General features: G+C 38.9%; 1 protein-coding gene across 4 annotated transcripts in view; it reads right to left on the bottom strand.

The window, feature by feature from the left end:
- Ikzf3 (IKAROS family zinc finger 3) overlaps positions 1-20,096 on the bottom strand; it is a 90,871-nt gene that overhangs the window by 9,254 nt on the left and 61,521 nt on the right. For 2 of the 4 annotated variants that reach the window (XM_015506628.2, XM_048785122.1), the window contains 3 exons: positions 19,033-19,200; positions 16,724-16,840; positions 8,479-8,595 (listed from right to left, as the gene is read on the bottom strand). In XM_015506628.2, the coding sequence (XP_015362114.1) occupies positions 8,479-8,595; positions 16,724-16,840; positions 19,033-19,200 (402 nt within the window). Of the gene's footprint in view, positions 1-8,478; positions 8,596-8,685; positions 9,802-16,723; positions 16,841-19,032; positions 19,201-20,096 lie in introns of those variants that run through there. The other 2 variants (XM_048785134.1, XM_048785126.1) reach the window with 2 other exon arrangements.

Raw genomic sequence — 20,096 nt, 5'->3', positions numbered from 1 at the left:
TTTTTTTTTTTTTTTTTTGAGAGAGAGAGAGATTTTTTAAATATTTCTTTTTTAGTTTTTGGTGGGAACAACATCTTAATTTTATTTTTATGTGGTGCTGAGGATCGAACCCAGTGCCCCACACATGCCAGGCTAGCGTGCTACTGCTTGAGCCACATCCCCAGCCCCATATTGTATATTTTGGGAAACATTGAAAAATAACAACAAAACAAAATATGGCGGGACCAAATGACCGGTGTTCTGGTGACCAACCACAGGGTTCTGGGTGACCAACCATAGGGTGTGGATGTGAACAAACAACAAATGGCTGCGTGCCCTTGAGGGAGAGAGGCTACGGTCATTGATAGGGCAATGTGAGAGATGGACCAGAAATTGAAGCCAGAAAGGCCAGCTAAAAGACCTACTCGAACCAAATGGATCTGTCCTGTATCCCCACTACCTTAAGGCCAAGCTGATAATTTCCACACAAAAACCTAAGAGGGAAAAAAAATATGTGAAGAAAAGTACCCTACCCTGACAACTCAATGAGAAGCGACAGAAAATTATGCCTTTGCCAAAGTAAACAATGGTTCCTATTTTCAAGTCCCAGATTGGATGTACCTTTGTTGAGGCTGACTGGAAGAAAGACACTGCAAGCACAAAAGCCAGCTGAAGTCACAAACGTTCATTCTCTTGAAAGTGACACAAGAGTGATGAACTTTGGTTTCTTAGCTTTTCAGAGTTTTGATGATTTCCCAGTGTGGCCTGCTCTGCCAAAGTCCCTAAATACCAGGATTCCTCTTGAATGTCTCTTTTTTTTCCCACCTAACAGAGAGGCTCCAGAAAGTTTCCCGGGTGGGGCGTATCACAAACTATTTTCATCCTTTCTCCCAGGAGTCTGCTTTTTTTTACCCAGGCCTTACAATTTCACAATCTATACCACCCGCGGCATATATCAGAACACGAGATGAGTGCTGAAGCTGCAAGAGGCAAAACATTAAGAGGAAAATAACCCCCTGGATGAGTGGAAATATATGACTGAGTTCTGTGGTTAATGCAGACCATTGTTCATTGTTAAGAGGGGAGGGCTCAGATCTTCACGTGCAGCTTGCAATCATCGGATCCCCTCATCTACGAGTTACCGTAACTTGAGCAGTGCAGATGATTATCAGTCACCTGTAGACACGATGACTCAATGTGTATGAAACTCTGAAGGGGTAAGCTACAGTAATTGAAAAGCCAACAGCTCACGTTTCTTTAGTAACACACTCATAAAAAAGGTTAGTCAAACCACAAGAGTATAACTGCTTCCAAAGCTGCTCAGAGCCTCTAGTCCAGCTTCTAGTCAAAATCACACCACACCTTTGAATGATTCATGATACCAGCTTCAGGCTGAATAGAGGTTTTCTTCCAATGAAAATACAAAGGGTAACAGTGAGTCCTAAGTTTAGAAACTCAGGCTGCCTGGTTGGGCCATTTCCTCCCCATGATTCTTTTTTTTTTTCTTTAGTACTGGAGATTAAGCACAGGGCCTAGCACATGCTAGGTAAGTGCTCCAGCCCTTTTAATTTTTTTTTCTTTTGAGACAGGATCTTGCTAAGTTGCCCACAGTGGACTCAAACTTGCAATCCTCCTGCCTCAGTCTTCCTAGTTGCTGGGATTTATAGCCATGTGCCACCATGCCTGGCCCCTGGTGATTCTTTCTAAAGGTGTCAAGCTCTGTATCCAGGCTTTGGTAACTCTAAACTGAGTAATCCCCAGGCATGAATTGATGCAATGTAGTGAGGGCATATGGTTGTTGGCTTCTAACTGCCATCTTAGAAACAGAGAATCAGACTGAGCATGTGGATTCAGACTTCTGTATTCAGAGTTGATGGTCAAGTTCTACTACCTAATCCATTTACTTCTGGCCCTTAGGCTTCACGGTACCCAATAGGGTACCTTAATGAATAGAATAACATAGCTATGTTTTTTTTTTTTTTTTTTTTTTTTGGTGGTACTGAGGATTGAACCCACGGCCTTGTGAATGTGAGGCAAGCACTCTACTGACTAAGCTATATCCTCAGCCCCAACAATAGCTACTTTTAATTAAGGTCTTACTGTATACACAGTGCTGTACTAGATTCTCTGCACTCTCATTTTATCCCCCTTTAGGGGTTGATACCTTTTAATCTGTGGATTATTGTCTTTTAATCAGATGAAGAACCAAAGGCATGAACAGGTTGATTCACTTTTCAAGGCTGCCCAGTTTTGGTGAATAGAGAACTGGGATGCAATCCAAGAGTTCACGTCTTAGCACGTGTTGCAGTATTAACTCCTGTTTCCCTACAGCTACCTTGCCCATGAGGCCCAGTCACATCACTGGCAGTAACTTCAGATGCTCTGCTGGGGTGGTTCCCACAGCAGCAGGAGAGGGGGGTTACTGGCAGCAACTGTATTTTTTCCCCACATGGACCAGTGCATACATTCAAAGTGTTCCTTGATGCATAGAGTTGTGATGTCCATCAAATGCTTAATGGAATGCCTGGCATACACTAAGCACTCAAAAACTGACAGACCTATTATTATTGTTGTTGCTGTTATTATTTGCTTAGCACCATGTTGGTGCTTTGAGGAATACAAACATAACTGCAATTCAGTAGCAGCATTTACACGATTTCATTTCAAGACAGCATCCCTAATGCTAGCCAAATGATAGAAAAAGAAGAAGGTGGCCAAAACAGTGGAGGGAGAAAACTATGGACTGCTTTTCAAATACACTACGTACAACATGAAGCAAATATAAATCTATTCTTTTCTTTATGCTTTGTAATCAGAGGCAGTGGTGGTGATGGTGCTGGAGACTGTCTTTGTATGGTAAGAAGAGAACAGCACAGGAGTGGGCAGAGGACCAGTGGTGGGTGGGTGTGGACAATGCATTTTTTTTTTTTTTGATACCAGGGATTGAACTCAGAAATGCTTTACACACCGACCCATTTTTTTTATTTGGAGATAGTTTCTCCTCCTGCCTTATCCTCCCAAGTCACTGGGATTACAGGCAAGTGCTACCATACCCAGCTTGACAATGTATACTTGTGTGTGTGTGTGTGAGTGTGTGTGTGTGTGTGTTGGGGATCAAACCCAGTGTCTCACACATGCCAGGCAAGTACTCTTCCACAGAGCCACATCCCCATGCCTAACAATGTGTACTTTTAAGGGCAGCTTCCAGGCAGGACATCTAGACCAAGAGCCTGGAAAGAACTAATAGGCACAAGTGGGAAAAGAAGCAGGGTGCAGTGGCACACACCTGTAATCCCAGCGACTTTGAATGCTAAGGCCAGGGGATTACAAGTGTGAGGTCAACCTCAGCAATTTAGCAGGACCCTGTCTCAAAATTAAAAAAAAAAAATTAAAAAAGGGGCTAGGAGTATAGCTCAGTGCTAGACAGCCCCCAGGGAGGAGGAAGAGGAAGAGAGGAGGAGGAGGAGGAGGAGAAAAGGAGGAAGAAGAAGAAGGGAAAAGAGTACAGAGAAGTGGGATATGTCCCTGTGGCTAAAGCAAAGACCTAGCAGTTAGCTGAAATGATGAAATTAGAAAAGGTAAACTGTAGACAGATTGTGGGAGGCTCAGACAGTTTGTGGAAGGCCTGACCCAGAGGGTTGGATTTTATTTCACTGTTGGAGCATTGAGAGTTATTTTTAAAGAAGGAGGTAAAATGACTTGGCCTTCAGAAAAATAACACAAGTCCAATACAGTCACCATGATGAGGTAATGGGAAATACTCAGGTTTTCTTTTCTTTTCTTTTTTTTTTTCAGTACTAGAGATTGAACCCAGGGCCTTACACATGCTAGGCAAGCACCCTACCACTGAGCTACACCCCAAGCCCTTAGGTTTTCTTTAAGTGTTTAAAGTTTCTCAAGTCACTTTAATGTGTTTGCTGTTACTGCATATAATTTCCCACATGTGTTCTCACTTATTGTTACTGCAAGCACATGTCAAAAATAAATAAATAAATAAGAAAAAAGTCAGGTAAAAAGAAATGGAATATCCAACAGTTGTGATAGTTCTGGTCTCAACAGAAATGAGACTAAAATTACTAACACTCTTCCAGGAGGAGAACAGAACAAACAGCAGCAGGAGGAGGAGCAAGAACAGAAAACCTGTGAGGGTGGCAGTGAAGAGACCTGAGCTGGGGACCACATTTTGTGGCTGTAGAAGTCACTGTCCTCCATAAGATACCACGAGGTAGTTGGATGTCATCTTTCCTGACAGAGTCACTGGAGAAGACAGTCCTTTTCTCAAGCAGACACACTGTCAGGACAGATCAACTGCCATCTTCTAGGGGTCTTCTAGTTGGCTCACTAAGGCCCCCACTGGCACACAACATGCAATGCTCTGTGATCCCTCAAGGAAGGCTGCGGATATGACATCTCATAGACTCAGGTTTGGCCCTGCTATGCTACCATCAGCTGTGTCTCCCCAACTCTTTGGTCCCCCTTCCCTCCTGGGTCAAACAGCAGGTTCCTAATACTTCTAAATGGCGATGATACTGTAATGCTTATGGAACTATGGACATCAAGCTTTTGGGGAAGGAGTGGAAGGGGGTTCTGCTTTTAGACACAGGTATTAAAACTGCTTCCTGTTGCTCTGCTAACCAATGCAAGTAATTTCTCATTAGTCACTTCGCAGGGAGAATCAGTGGTGTTTGCTAAAGTGTCAAAACCTCACTAACAAACACATTTACCATGGCTGAGGGAGAGCTTTATCCATGCTCTTTTCAACATGAAAAATTTAATAAACTAGTACATAAAACTTTTTAAAATAAGGAGATGCTGTGGTAGTACCTGTAGTCTGAATCATATATCTGTTTGGGGGGAAAGAATGAAAACAAGAAAGAAGGAAATGCAGACATGTAGTCATTTTCCTCTTCCCTCCAGGATAGAAATCTGGCCTCCATTTTGAGCCAAGTACTTAAGATTGGCCTAATTTGGAGTCTAGCCAAGCAAATTCATAATAGGACAACAACAGTGAGAGAAAGGCAATCTCCTGGAAGGGTTAGGAGGCTAAAAGTAAGCTCCTGGTGTCCTTTCAAAAGAACTAAACTGTTCTGATGCCATAAAGATGCTGTTTTCTGAAGGATGTGTGTCAATGTATTTCCTATTAGACACAAAGTGATACAAGATTTCTTGAGGATTTTTTTTTAAGTTTTAATTTTCTCTTGGTTGGGCAATTTGATTTTACTCTTACCTGTTAATAACAGAGTTTTCATGTTTCCAAACATACTTAAGACTTAATCTAATAGGTCGCTCTTCTTCAGATCATCTCTTAATAGATAAAAAATGCTACCTACTGGTAATCATCTCTAGCCTGCTGGGAAAGTTGCAGGCTGACCTGATGGTATAATTTCACCTTTACCCTCACAGTTCAACAGGTCAAGGAAGCCGAGGCTGGTCTGAGAGCAGTGCAGCCGTCAGCAAGGATTAAAAGGGGTGACTCATTCTGGCTTCACACCTCCCCCATTGCCATTTCCCTGTCAGCTGAGCATTTTCAGAAAATGGTGCCTTGGAGAGGAAATGTAGGAGAGGGAAGAGGGGAAAGATTAGTCCCACGTGTTCTATGTCACTTCATCTCTGACACTGCATAGTGCCACAGATAATGTTCTTTTCCCTTCCTGTGACATCACTATTTTTTGTCACAAAGGCTATTTCAATTAAATGATTCAGGGGGTTCTCCAGAAAAAAAAATCTCTCAAACAATAGTTTAGGATATAAATTAATGCTAGAAGATTAGAACAGTGTTCAGGAACAAGAACACCATGTATCTGACAGGAGTCTGATGAATAAAGGACATAAGAGCAAACAAATAAGAGATACCTGGGTGCCCTGAGTAAAATATATGAATGGTGAGTTAGTACTACTGTTTTTCTTTTCCTTTTTTTAGATTCTCAGATTAAATAATATCTTCCTAAATTTTTCTTTTCAAACTTTAAAGGCTGGGAGTATAGCTCTGGGATAGAGCATTTACCTAGCATGCTCGAGGCCCTGGGTTCAATCCCCAACACCGTGAAAAACACAACAACAACAACAACAACAAAATCCCAACAAAACACCTTCAAACATGAGATATGGTTCATGACATGAACCCCCGTCTATATAGGAAAGAAATTACCTGAGGTCATACACAGGCCCTATAATACAAAGTGGTATTCCTAAATGTTGTCTTAGATTTCTTCTCTAAGTCATGCCACAGACTTGTAGATGAGAGAGGCCTTCATGATCATTTCATTACCTATTCGGTCTTTCCATTTCACAGATGAGTGAACAGCAAGGTTATGTGATTTGTCTAAACATACAGTTAAGAAATGATAGGTCTAGAATGGAGCTTGGGTCTTCTGACTTCTAATCTGGCTTTTCTGATTGAGCTGTATCAGAATTTACCAACCAACCAACAACGTCCCCAGTTATTCTGGGACCTGAAGCCCTGAACTTGTCACCTAAGCTGAAATCAACAGCTCACTTTACTCAGTTTCTGATTCTAGCACCGAGTAGAAATCAGCACCTTCAGAGTCAGCAGCATCTCCTGTGAGACTGGAGGTGAAGGAGCAAAAATGCTGCTGTCAAATGGTGAGAAACAAATGGGATGGATCCCTGAGATGACGAGCAGAACCCTGTGGACCCCACACAGGAAACAAGCTGTGTTTTTTAACCCATGAAAATACCAAAGCAGGCTGAAGCTGTAGTTCAGTGGCAGAGCGCTCACCTGGCATGTGTGAGGCACTGGGTTCGATCCTTAGCACCACATAAAAATAAATAAAGGCCTGCTGTCCACCTACAACTAATAAAAAAAAATTTAAAAAGAAAATACCAAAGCAACTTTTATTTTAGTAAGTAGGGCTTTAGCTCAACTATACATTTAGGGCAGCTATGGGAACTAGGTGCCCTCTCTAATATTTTAGTTCTCTTGGATCAACAGGCATTGGCCAAAACTGGATTAAAATTAAGATGCTTTACATGGGGTTTCCTTGCTTACTTCTCCCCCAAGTCCCTTTCCATACCAGCTTCAGCCATTACTGGAGTTAAAAACTTTCCCCAAATTAAAATACACTCATGCCGTAGAAAAACAATTCAAGCTTTCTTTTATATGGCAGTTGGAAACTCCTCACATAAGGTCAAAAGACAAACAAGCAATGATTTAAGACAATGACTTAAACTCACAACAGAATTTCCTCTGACATTTCTCACCAAGGGGAGAGAAAGCAGTAAGGAGGAGGGAGTCTCCCTAAACTGGAATACACCAAATTTTTTAAAAAAATACGTTTTGGTTTTCAGTAGGCATTTATTTTTATTTATTTTTGTGCAGTGCTGAGAATCAAATCCAGTGTCTCACATACGCTAGGCAAGCACTCTACCACTGAGTCACAACCCCAGCCCTGGAATATACCAACTTTAATATGGCAATTTATTTCAAAGTGATTAAAATTGTACAAAACCTTTTAATTAATAAAAATAAAATAAGCAGCAACACCAAGTCAGGTAATTTTGAAATATATGGGTTCTTTCAGTATACTCTACAATTCACATAAAATGCTTGTAAAAATTTAGTCAGATTGAAAAACCAGGCAGGTCCTTGTCTCCATAAAAGTTACTGAAAAGAATAAACGTGAAAGGACTGAAGTAGGAAATCAACAGCAGCAAGCAGCTTTGGAGAAGATATTGTCAGGTTTCTAAAATATTTTTGTGTTGAAGAAGGTCTATTTTCGTGTGATAACTATTTTTATTCAATATCACCAATTTTCAATTTGTAACAAAACTGATATATTCAGTTCATCCATCTACTTCCCAACTACATATCTATTTTAAATATCATGTATACAGAAACATCTGGAAGAGTCCAGCAAAATATCCCTGCCATTTGGAAGTTCTAACACTTTAATGAACATAAATATTTCTCAGTTGTTTCATTCTGCTGTAGTTTTTGACAATGTGAAAACCAATGGCATAAAAATTAATTTCAGTAAGACAAGTGATTAAATCAAGCCATGTTATTTAAATCTATGTTGCCCAGTCACTTTCCCTTAAGACCAATTCTCAAATTCAAGAAAATATGACAATATGTTTCAGAGAATGAACAAAGTTTGAGCATGCAAGCAGAACCAACTTATAACATGTAATTACAAAAATGCTATCTTGAACATCTTGCTGGTGTAAGTTGCATAAACTCATGCAACATATGTCATTCAGAGTGAAGAGGAAGGAACAGTATTTTAAACACCACCTCCATTTAGGAAACTGGATACCAAATGCTCCCATCTTCTGTTGATAAGATTCTTCAGTTAATATCTTTTATTCTATTTTCTAGAGCCATCCAAATGAATCACACCAAATAAAAGTGTACAATGGAAAATAAGTACCTTGTTTTAACAGAGGTTAAATTAGAAGGGCCTGTGTTAGTAAGCATCTATATGTTATCTCATTCAAACTATCTGCTAACAGCAGCAGGAAAAAGATTTGTATTCTTACCAATGAATTTCTGAGGCATTGAGCTTTTTCGTTTTGCCACATTGCTTGCTAATCTGTCCAGAACGAGAGCTCTTTCACTTCCCATCTCTGCTTTGATGTGTCTTGCCTCCGCACTTGCTGGTTTGGAGAAAAATAAGAGGGAAAAGAACACGCTGGTAAATGGGAAGAAAACAAAATCAGCTGGTGTCTATGGTCTGTTGTTGTTACCTGTTATTACCGCTCAGATTTCTGCCGGGGGTACTTGGCTTGGTCAGTGAGGCCGCCACCAGGGCACATTCAAATTTTGCAGTCTTATGCTGAGATGGGAAAGCCCTACCCATCCCCAACCAGTACCTTCATTAGCAAGAGGAAGTATTGAAGAAACAGCCTGGACGTGGTTGGTTACAAAAAGATAGATGGAGATCTTCTAACCCCCATCAGTCTTCTTTCTGATTCTGAGTAACTGCGTGTGACACCTGCACACTGATATAATTCTTCTTAACAACTTTGAAAAAAAAAATGGTGCCCCAGATTTACTGCTCTGTTTATGTTAACAGCACTTTTGAAAATAGACACACCCAGATAGCAAGAAATCTACTCAGTGATTTGTATATTGAAATTCTGAGTGTTTTTTTTTTTCTCTTTTTTTTCTCAGCATTCTCCTCTCAGTTTCTTTCAAATTCTATTTCTCTGGGCTCTGCATGATCTGTTTCATATGCTCTTCCCATTTCAAAACTGTCTCAAGTTAAAATTTCCCTGAGCCCCACGGCTTTAATGAAATTCAAGAAAATTTTCTATAATGAATTTCTATTATATTTCTAATGAAAAAATGTAAATAAAAACTGCTAAGAATGAGGGATAATTGCCCATACATAAATAGACATTTGAATGATACAGGCCTGCATTTCCAGCTCTGGCTGCGCAGCATGATCACCTGAAGCACGGGTAAGAAATATCTATGTCGACCCCTCCCCAGATTAACACGATCAGGTGCTCTGGAAGAGAGGTCTAGGCAACAGCATTTTCAAAGCTTCCCAGATGATTTTAAAATGCATCCAGAATTACATACCACCAGAAGAGTATATAAGTAGTACCTATATCTAATTTACTAAAACTAAATTGGAATAAATATAATTTACCTTGGTACAGCAGGATTACCCAAGAAGACCTCATGTGTAAGGTTCAGAGATACTAGCATCTTTAAATATAAAGCTTAAAACTTTTGCACATGAGTCTAGCCTGAGCCAAAGAGTAGCAAACTATTGCAATTAAAAGCTAGATAGTAGATATTTTAAAAATTGTCTTTGTCAGGGCTGGAGTTGTGGCTCAGTGGTAGAGCACTTGCCTGGCATGTGTGAGGCCCTTAGTTCAGTCCTTAGCAGTGTATATAAATAAATAAATAAATAGAATAAAAAATCCATTTACAACTAAAAATTATTTTTTAAAAAATTATCTCTGTCCTATATTCTTGGGTGAGTTTCTGCCCTATGTCCCTTTAAACATGCAAAATCCCTGTATGAAAACAGGTTTCTGGCTGTATTTGGCCAGAAGGCCATAGCTCACCCACCTCTGCCACACACTGAAGTATTGTGATAGTGTAAGCATTTCTCTCTGTTTTACCTAAGCATTTCAGGAAATCCAAACTAAAAAGAAGTATCCATACACCTCTAATGTGTCTAAAGAAGAAGATATTAAAATTAGTTTAAGGGACTAGAGTAAAAAGCAAGTGATGACTGCAGAATGGAATCTCCTACCCAACCCTGTGCCTAAATAGAGAGGTTCAGGAACCATCAGGGCCTGTTCTGTAGTTGAAGAGTACAGTGTGTTTGCAGTGTGAAGAGATTTTCAGTTGTAGATGGACACAATACCTTTATTTTATTTTATTTTAATTTTTAATGTGTGTCAGGGAAGATATTTTGATACACAGAAATAATGTCACAAATTCCATGGTCTATCAGACATTCAGGACTACAAATGGACGTATCCAGAGAGAACACTGGCTCCCTTTACAGTCAGTGAATTACAGGGAAAGATCTTTAGGGCAAGACTGTCAAGCATGGCTACAGTAAGAACCTAAACAAAATTAGAAAAAGAATTATTGTTCATTTTATTATTGGCATTAAAAATAAACTCTAGGAGCTGGGGTTGTGGCTCAGTGGTGGAGCGCTCACCTAGCAAGTGTGAGGCGCTAGTTCACTCCTCAGTACCATGTAAAAAAAAATAAATAAATAAAATAGAGGTATTGTGTCCAGCTACAACTAAAAAAATATTTAAAAAATTAACTCCATGCCAGTCATTACACAAGACATTATAAAGCTCAGTGCTTTGTTTTGTTTTGTTTTTAAATTCAGGAATAAGAGGAAATCTGACTCAAAAAAGAATAAAGGAAGAGACTGGTGGCAATGACAATATTTAACTGGGCTATGTGAGTTTCTTGTCAAAAATAGTTCCAGGCTCTAAAGAAATAAATCTCCAGTCTATGCTATTAACAACTGTGTATGTAAATGAAAACAATAAGGGTCAGAATAAGGGGCCTGGGCAGCTAGCTTCTGGACTAGTGGCAGAGTAGTTAGTTGGTCTTTAGCACTCGGGCACAGGACACTGCTATTGAGTGAAGTGGATCGAATTCTGTCCGGCCTGGGGATAAGTTTAAATGACCAAACAGGAAACTATTATATATACTATTTCCTTTCACACAAACCACCACCAGATGTGGCAGTACCCAAAGCCCCAAAAGCAGAAAGATGAAAGCCAAAGCCTGGAATTTGAAGTAAGTCCCTGCTGTTGTCACAAAGAGATGTCTCCTTAGAAGCAGAGGAGAAGCTCCTCAGTTTGTGCTTTGATTAGGAACCTTCGTTCTGGTTTGAGCAATTCTAAGAGGATTAAATCCAAGTAAAACTGCTTGCTACCCTGTATTTGTTATAAAAAATGAAATGAGAATGAAGATCAGTACTTTGGGAATGTTCACCCATCACTCCCACTGTACCACTGTTCTTATAGGCCCCTGGCCAGATCACTGCCTAGGACTTACCCCAAGCATTATTCTGCCTGCCTCATCTCCCCATTTGCTTCTCAGCAGTCACTGCCTACATTTACCAGAGTCACTATCAATGATAACAAGCAACTTTCTGAGGACACGTAATCAACATCCTTTACATTGGGGAGGGTGCTGAAATGTGGACACATTGACCTAAATAACAGTAATTAGGGCATGTCACTAAATGGCAACCTTCTGAGATAACATCACCTTATATTCCTGGTTACCCACCAAGCTGCTCTTAACAGTCATTTCCAGATAAATCTTACTCTGTAAATTGGTGACCAAATGCCTGACATTTAAGAAAATTAAATTCCAGAGTGTTCATGGGTGGATAGATAATTTAAGGCATGGTTAGAGACTTCTCCATTTCCACAACTCTGAAAAAAATCCTCTGAAACTAATCTAGGACCCCCCACCCAATTCACTTGCACCCTCTCTCTGAATTGATCACTTAATACAGCACCTCTAAGATCCCAACCCTCAATGTACACTGGAATACACACTGGGGATCCAGTTCCTTCACAAAGTTAGCTATTTTCTAACTGGCAAGTTAGGCAACAGCTCATTTTCAACTGAATATGGTGTGCTATCATTTTTTTCCCTAAGTGTCAAGTCTTTTGCCTTGAAATTGTCGGACAGCTGATTCACAGAACTACCACATGCGCACCCTTTAAGAACACAAGGAAATACTTTGGACTGGACCATCTCTTTGGGATTGCACAGGTCAGTACAGTGCACTGAAAATACAAACAAAAGAGGGCTATTGGCTTTTGGTCCTCTGCTCCAACTTCAGGACCCAACTATTTATACAGTCTAGACCTGCTATCTCACCATATCACCTCTTAGAAATGTAAGTGAAGGGAAATCAGTTTGGCAAGAAAGTAAGGGAACAAGATAATGGGTTTAAATGACGAAATAGGAAATCCGTTCCTGGGTGGTGTTTGGTGGTTTAATGTTGCAAATGGTGGGTGTGGGGAATATGGGATGATAGCAAGGAACAGTTTGGTTCTCAAATGCGCACAGAAGGAGTAGAAGAGCAACTCTGGATCAATTTCCCTTTATCTCACTTGCCTACTATATAGTGGATATAATAATTTTCATTTGCAAGGCGATTTTGAAGACACGTTGAAAAACAAATAGTAAAATGTGACATAAAAATCACTACCTTTATTCACTGCATAAGCTTTTATAGTTTGGTTGTTAGTTAACTGTTTCCATGATGCAATTTCTATATCAAAGTGATTAGATATTTAACTATATAACGGTGTTGTACTTTTGTTTTTGTTCAAAATCAATCATTAGGTCTTTAAGTGTTAAATGGAGCTTAAATAAGAAGCATTGCTTCCTGTCTCTTCTATGGTGTGGTCAGTCTCATAGAGAGTGGAACAAAGGGGTGCTATTGTGCAATAAGAATTGTCTAACAAGAGATTACTATCAAAGGCTGAGGCAGGTTCTGACAAAAAATGTTACATAAAACTGTTGCCTTTTTGAGTAAGGAAAATGAATACAACTCATGAGATATCAATTGGAAAATAGGCAAGTTTTTAAGAACTTTGTTCTTTGTTCTGCTACAGTGGTAAAAACACAAATTTATTCTGAAACCCTCATGTTTGCAACAGCTCTTTTGGAACAAGGACAGTGAAGATGGAAAGTCTGACTTATGGATTCATCCATAAATGTAATTATTCGATTACTTTAAAAATCTTAAAGTAATCTGGAACTCATTGTTACACAAAAATATGTATGAGTCCAATTTGTGTGGAATGAGATTCATTTGAATCTCCATACCAATTATTGGTCCCTTGAATTAGTGATCGAGCTAATAAGAAAATCAAGTCTAGGGCTGAGGATGTGGCTCAAGCGGTAGTGTGCTCGCCTGGCATGCGCGGGGCACTGGGTTCGATCCTCAGCACCACATAAAACTAAAATAAAGATGTTGTATCCACCGAAAATTTAAAAATAAATATTAAAAAAAATTCTCTCTCTCTCTCAAAAAAAAAAAAAATTAAATCAAGTCTTCCAGATTTTTTTTTTCTTCTGGCCACATATACTCTATTAAGACAACAGAACTGGACTATTTTGATGGCGTCACTTTGATGTCCAGTATAGAAACTTGGGCTGAAGTAGCAATAACTTAGGTATCTCTATCAGGCCTCTGCATTGTATCAAGAGATCAATTTATTATTGGGTTGTGAATTCTTCCAGAGTAGGGGCTCAGCTTTTACTTAATCTTACAAAAAATTCTGACACTAAACTCAACAAATGTTGTCTGGATAAAATAAAATGATTAGTAAGGCCAGTTCTGTTGCCCAATACCTACACAGTCTTTTGGAGCTTGGTCAAGCTTTTTCATCCATCTGCTTCCACAAAAGCCTGCTTCCTTGTGGAGGCAGCTTTGTCCCTGGGCTTAGCTCTCCTACTATGCTGCACTTCAATATTTATTTATTTACTTATTTATTTATAGTACTGGCCATGGAACCCAGGGCCTCACACATGTTAGACAAGTACATTCCCACTGAGCTACGGCTGACCTTGAACTTGTGATTCTCCTGCATCAGCCTCTTAAGTGGCTGATATGACAGGTGTGCACCACTGTACCTGGCCACTGAACTTCAATTTAAATAAGCACTTGATGTGTGAGTGTTGTATCCATAGTAGCCATGAAACATCATCACTTTAGAGGTAAGGGATGAAGGCATAAGATGTACAGCATTAGTCAGGCTCAGAATGGAATAGTCTGTCTATACCATGATCCCAATTTTAAGACAGAAACAGAAATGGAAACCATATAGGAAGTACTATCAACAATTAAAGGATTGCTTGTGCTGGATGAAACATTCTTTATTATTTTCAATCTCAGATCTAAATATCAGGAGATATTTAAAACATAAAAGATAGAGTAATACTTTATTGATATTCAGTATTTATATTTAAGCTGTGACTTTATACATTTTGTCACCTGAAACCACCTTTATACATATTTGTTTAAAAAAGTTAAAACTTGCTGACTTGGTTAGCCCTTTATTTTTTTGCTGAGACTTAAAAGTATGTTGCACACATCCATCAAACCACTCTATGAAATGCAAATTAATCTCTGCATTTCAGCATTTCCTGAATCACCAAATACCACTGAAGATAGATAAAATATTTCTTCTGAGACTTTTCCTTATTTCAAATTTCTAGTTGTGAGGATGGAAAGTAAGTTAGTGGCTTACTGCAGAATCAATAATTTTGTAGTTATTGTATGTAGAACATAATTTACTGATTCCCCCCCTACTTCCAGGAGAATCAAGACATGCACATATACATATGTGTGTCTATTACTATGTGTTACTGTGTTTCTTTGGCTAACCAGATAATATTTAACCTTTTAAAAATAGAGAAAATCATGGGCTGGGGATGTGGCTCAAGCGGTAGCGCGCTCGCCTGGCATGGATCCTCAGGCNGGGAGGGAGGGAGAGAGAGAGAATTTTTAATATTTATTTTTTAGTTTTCGGCGGACACAACATCTTTGTTTGTATGTGGTGCTGAGGATTGAACCCGGGCCGCACGCATGCCAGGCGAGCGCGCTACCGCTTGAGCCACATCCCCAGCCCGACAAGTATCAATTTCTAAAATGAGGATTAGATGTTCTCTTTTGTCCTTCTAACTTTAAATACTATAGATTCAATTTGGATTTTTTTAACTTGGGAATTTCTCATAGTAAGTGATTTGCCCATTGTCTGAAATATAGAAGTGCAAGTAATGATGGCCTACATCTGTCCTTGGGCAAATACTGCCTAACATTAAGTATGTTGCTTAATCTAAGTTTTAGGGTTTTTTTTTTTTTTAAGGAGTAAATATTTCTCTTCAGAAATAAGGAGGAAATCCAACTCCTTGATAAAACCAAAGATGCCATCAGGATAAAAAGCAGAAGTAGTACACACCAACGGAATTCAGTTGGCCAGCTCCCTATACCATAAAATAGGCTTTATCTAAAACAAGAGTTTCCTCTCACTGTACAAGGGCAGTTTAAAAACTCATGGTTTCTACTCCATTATTCCTGAGTTTCACATTTATTTCTGTAATATTTTTGTAATCTTTCTGCTTTAGACTGTTCAAATTATTCAACTGCAGCTACTTCTGTCAAACACCAAATCCCATGAGGGGATCTGTACCTTTTTTCCCATAATCCAATAAAACATCTTTACCCCAAGTCAGAGACCAGGCTGATAGTTAACTGGATAGGACAAGGACAACTTCAGAGATGCCATATAAAAAAATTTCAGCTGTTTCAACCAAAGAATAAAAAAGGAAATGCAGCCATAATTGACATGTAGAAAGACGTCTAGTGTTCACCTGTAGACATCTAATTCAAATCACTGAATAAAATAGGAAATCCCCAAATCCAAATATAAACATCACAATAAATCATATGAGCAGGCAAAAATGTGACTTATGGGCCCTATGCAAAGAAAATCCTTGTGGTTTTAACCAACTCTTCCCTAGCCACTCCCCAGTTGCCATTTCAGTTAGTTGACAACTCCATTCTTCATCAACCTGTTAGGAAATCCTGTTAGCTCTGCCTTTTATACACACACACACACACACACACACACATCTCATCAATTTTACCACGACCAAGACATAATTTTCTTTGGTTTGAATTCTTGCAATGGTACTCTCCAATTTCTAATCTTGCCCCAAATACAATCTCTTCTCAATGATGAGTTACAGTGATTCTTTTCAAATGAGATGTCTAATGATGTCAACTCTCTGGATTTAAAACCCTCTAGAGATTTCACTGAGAGTAAAAGCCAAAATGAGGTCTGATAGGATCTGGTTTCCCATTTCCTCTCTGGCTTCATGTTCCATTACTCATTCTGTTCCAGTCATATAGGACTGTTTACACTTTAAATTTGAGCCCCAGGGCCTTTGCACTTGCTATTCCCTAGTTATCTACAGGGCTCACTCCTCATGCCCTTAAGCCTATATTAAAGTGTTTTTTTTTGTTGAAGTCTTCCCTGACTCACTCTCCCTGCTCATTACTTCATTTTTCTCAATAGCACTTATTACCTTCCAACCTTCTAATTTATAGTTTGCTTACTTTATTCATAATCTGTTCCCATCCAAAGACAAACTCCATGAGGGCAGGGTGTTTGGGGAATTTTATTTACTATCACATCCCACCACCTAAAAGGGCAGATACTCACAAAATGTGTGCAGCGTGAGCATTGTGGAACTCACCAGTGTCGCCCAGGTCAGAGCTCTGAAGAAATGTACGGCAGCGCTCCTTGTGCTCCTCAAGGGAACTTCTCTGCTTGTAACTCCTACCGCAAAACTCACATTTGTAGGGTTTCTCCACTGAAAGGAGAGCACAAGGGCAATCAGCGACCTTCAGGAGTCTCCGAGGCTCCCTAAAGATGGCAGACTACAAGAGCTTCACCAGAAAATGAGAGTGCTAAGCGGAGCCAGTGTACTGGGGTGCTTTTGAATCTATATTAGTTTTACATTCAGCAAGCTGTAATAGGCTATGGACTATGGTTGATTCTTATGTCAAAGTACTCTTCAAAAAGATCCTCTCCTGTCTCAGAAAAAAGGATTTGGATTTAATAATCACCATTGAGCATAGTGTTTGGCTCCAGGTTAAATCTCCTTCTTCTTGTTTGACAAAAATAGGGCTCTTTTATTCCTCAAGAAGGTTAGTGTGGTGTAAGAAGGAAATGGGAAGGGGTCCCTTTATTTTGTGATGTCCATTTGGCTCTAAGTATAGACTGTGATAGCTTTTGGGAGTTAGCCATTCGGCTAGAAACTCTAGAACATCAACATGTTTGGATAAATTTATCTCACCCTTGTCAAGTGGCACAGCAAAGTCTGGGTTAACCAATACAAACTGAACTAATTAACTAAGGATAATTTTAATTAATAGAATTAAGTTTTATTGTAACAATGACCTCATTTAAATTTTTAAGATAAAGCATAAGTTTCCTCAAAAGTTCACCTACCATATAATTTAGGTAAATTTATCCTTTCAACTCCCCCCAAATACTTTATTGCTTGACATATATAAGTAATAAACTCTCTGCGCAAGCCTGGCTTTTCTGACTTGTTGATAAAATGTACCTGAAGAATTTTTCAGTTTTAGGGACTGAAATTTTAATTTTCTTTCCATTTGTGGTGTTGGGGCTTGAACTCAGGAATTCATGTATGCTAGGTAAGTGCTCTAACTCTGACTTACACCCCAGCCCTAAAATTTATATTTTTATTTTTTAAATATTTATTTTTTAGTTATAGGTGGACACAACATCTTTATTTTATTTTTATGTGGTGCTGAGGATCAGACCCAGTGCCTCATGCATGCTAGGTGAGTGCTCTACCTTTGAGCCACAACCCCAGCCCCCTAAAATTTTTATTTTTTAACTCTTCTTCCTCTGCTTAAAGCAGAGGCATTAGAATTTAAAGTGCTATAAGATTTTTATGAAATCCCAGACTAAAATAAAATGCAGGTTTGCTAAAGCTAAAAAGTTAAGCTCTAAAATCTGTCTTACAAATGCCTATTATTATTATTTCTTTTATGTAAAAGGCAACAGAAAACAACTTTTCTAAATTTTGAATGAACCTCACCCTTAGTGCACTACTTTGAAAAATGAGCTGTAAAAGAAAGAAACCTTCCCTGCCACTTATGATCTCTCAGGAGGGGTTTTGTTGGGTTGACTTGTTTAAACCTAGTCTCTCAATTGTGATAAGTTTTGAGGTCGGGGCTGGGTTTTAGTCGAAGCAGTAGATTCAGATTGACATAAAAACAAACCTTTTTTTTTTTTCAATTAAAATTTGTCAGATAACATCAAGAACATCAGGTCCCAAATTTGAAAATAAACCTAGTTTTATTTTTCTAAGAAGGAAATTCTAAAGGTTGAAAAAATGTATTGTTCTGCCTGGTCAAAATAAGGAGTAAAAATATTTAAGAGAGCAGATGGCTTTTTATGAGTTTTTATTGCTGCCCATCTCTTAGAAATTAGAAATAAGTAGGCTGAATGATGGGAAAGTTGGGTGTAAGAAACTTAGCCAAGAATGGCCAAAAAGGATCCCTCAACAATGATTGACACTTGGTTTACAGGTTTTATTTTTTTCTTTAAAAATTTTTTAAAATACTTTTAAAACTATACATTCATTTGTCCAGTTTTCTGAAGGGAATGTGTGTATGTGTGTGTGTGTGTGTGTGTGTGTGTGTGTTTATGTGTGAGGAAAATAATCTTTTAATAAAGTTTACCATAAGAAAATAATGATGGTTCTAAATTTCTTATAGAAATTAAGGCATTTTTCCAGGGCAGGCTCTTCCTGTCTGACTGTTGTTCTCCAGGGGTGTAAGGATGTTGAGGAGATCATCTCTACTGAGGCAGACGGAGAGCAATTAATGCCTTAATGGAAGTGCAATTAGCCCTAGAGGTCTGCTGTTGTAACCCTTCAGAACTGGAATGACAGATTAAAGTCTCCACACTTAACTCTTTCTAGCTTCCACAGTTACTAGACATGGAATGTTCATTTCCCTCACTTACCAGAATGTGTCCTAAGATGCCCCGTGAGCGCATCTCTTCTTTGGCATGCGTAGTTGCAGAGGTGACACTTAAAAGGTTTTTCCCCTGTGTGCAGTTTAATGTGGCGGAGGAGGTTACCTTTCTGAGTAAAAGATGCCCCACACTGATTACACTGGAACGGGCGTTCACCTTTAAAGGGGACAAAAAAAAAAAAAATTCTGCTCACCAGGCAAATGGAAAAGCACATGCACATATTAGATGCCTATGGCAAAAACTCATCTTCTAGACAGTTCTGTTCACACTGGGATCACTTGGGAGCTGCATTTCCAGACAAACAAGATTACTTATGAAATCTTCCCTCCGGAAGAAATGAAGCACCCATTTAGGATGGTATTGTCTTGTCTTGAATCAGAGCAAAGAGACAAGGGTAGCTTGCAGAGTTTTCTAGATGTAAATGTTTATATTACTTAGCATTCCTTTTAATATAATTTCCTTTGAAATAAGACAGACGCAAGCCCCAATAAGGTGTTAAGGATCGAGAGGCTCTTTTTTGGAGTATTCATATCAGATGGCAGATGGGATCTATTGGCTCAATGGGACTGTCATTTGCAAGCTTTCCTATAGACTGCCTGTTTACTATCTGAAGATACAGTCTTTATAAAAACTTGTAATAAAAACCGTGTCCTGGGCTGGGGTTGTGGCTCAGTGGTAGAATGCTTGCCTAGCACGTGTGGGGCACTGGGTTCAATCCTCAGCACCACATAAAAAATAAATAAATAGGAGCTGGGGTTGTAGCTCAGTGGTTGAGCGCTTGTCTAGCATGCATGAGGCACTGGGTTTGATCCTTAGCACATAAAAAAGAAATAAAAATAAAGATATTGTGTCCATCTACAACTAAAAAAATTTTAAATAAATAAATAAAGTTTTTAAAAAAAAGCTATGTCCTTTTATCTACCACATTAAACCCAAAACAGTAAGGAGATCTGCTTTTACCGAAGTATTATGCAAAAATATACAGATATCATCTAAGAAGCAAATCACACAATTCAACTCCTTACTTACTAATGGAAGAAAAAGCATTTGGT

Source organism: Marmota marmota, unplaced genomic scaffold (assembly GCF_001458135.2).
Source record: "Marmota marmota marmota unplaced genomic scaffold, marMar, whole genome shotgun sequence".
Taxonomy (NCBI): Eukaryota; Metazoa; Chordata; class Mammalia; order Rodentia; family Sciuridae; genus Marmota; species Marmota marmota.
Note: the sequence above shows the minus strand (reverse complement) of the source record. Positions and strands in the feature narration are given on the sequence as shown.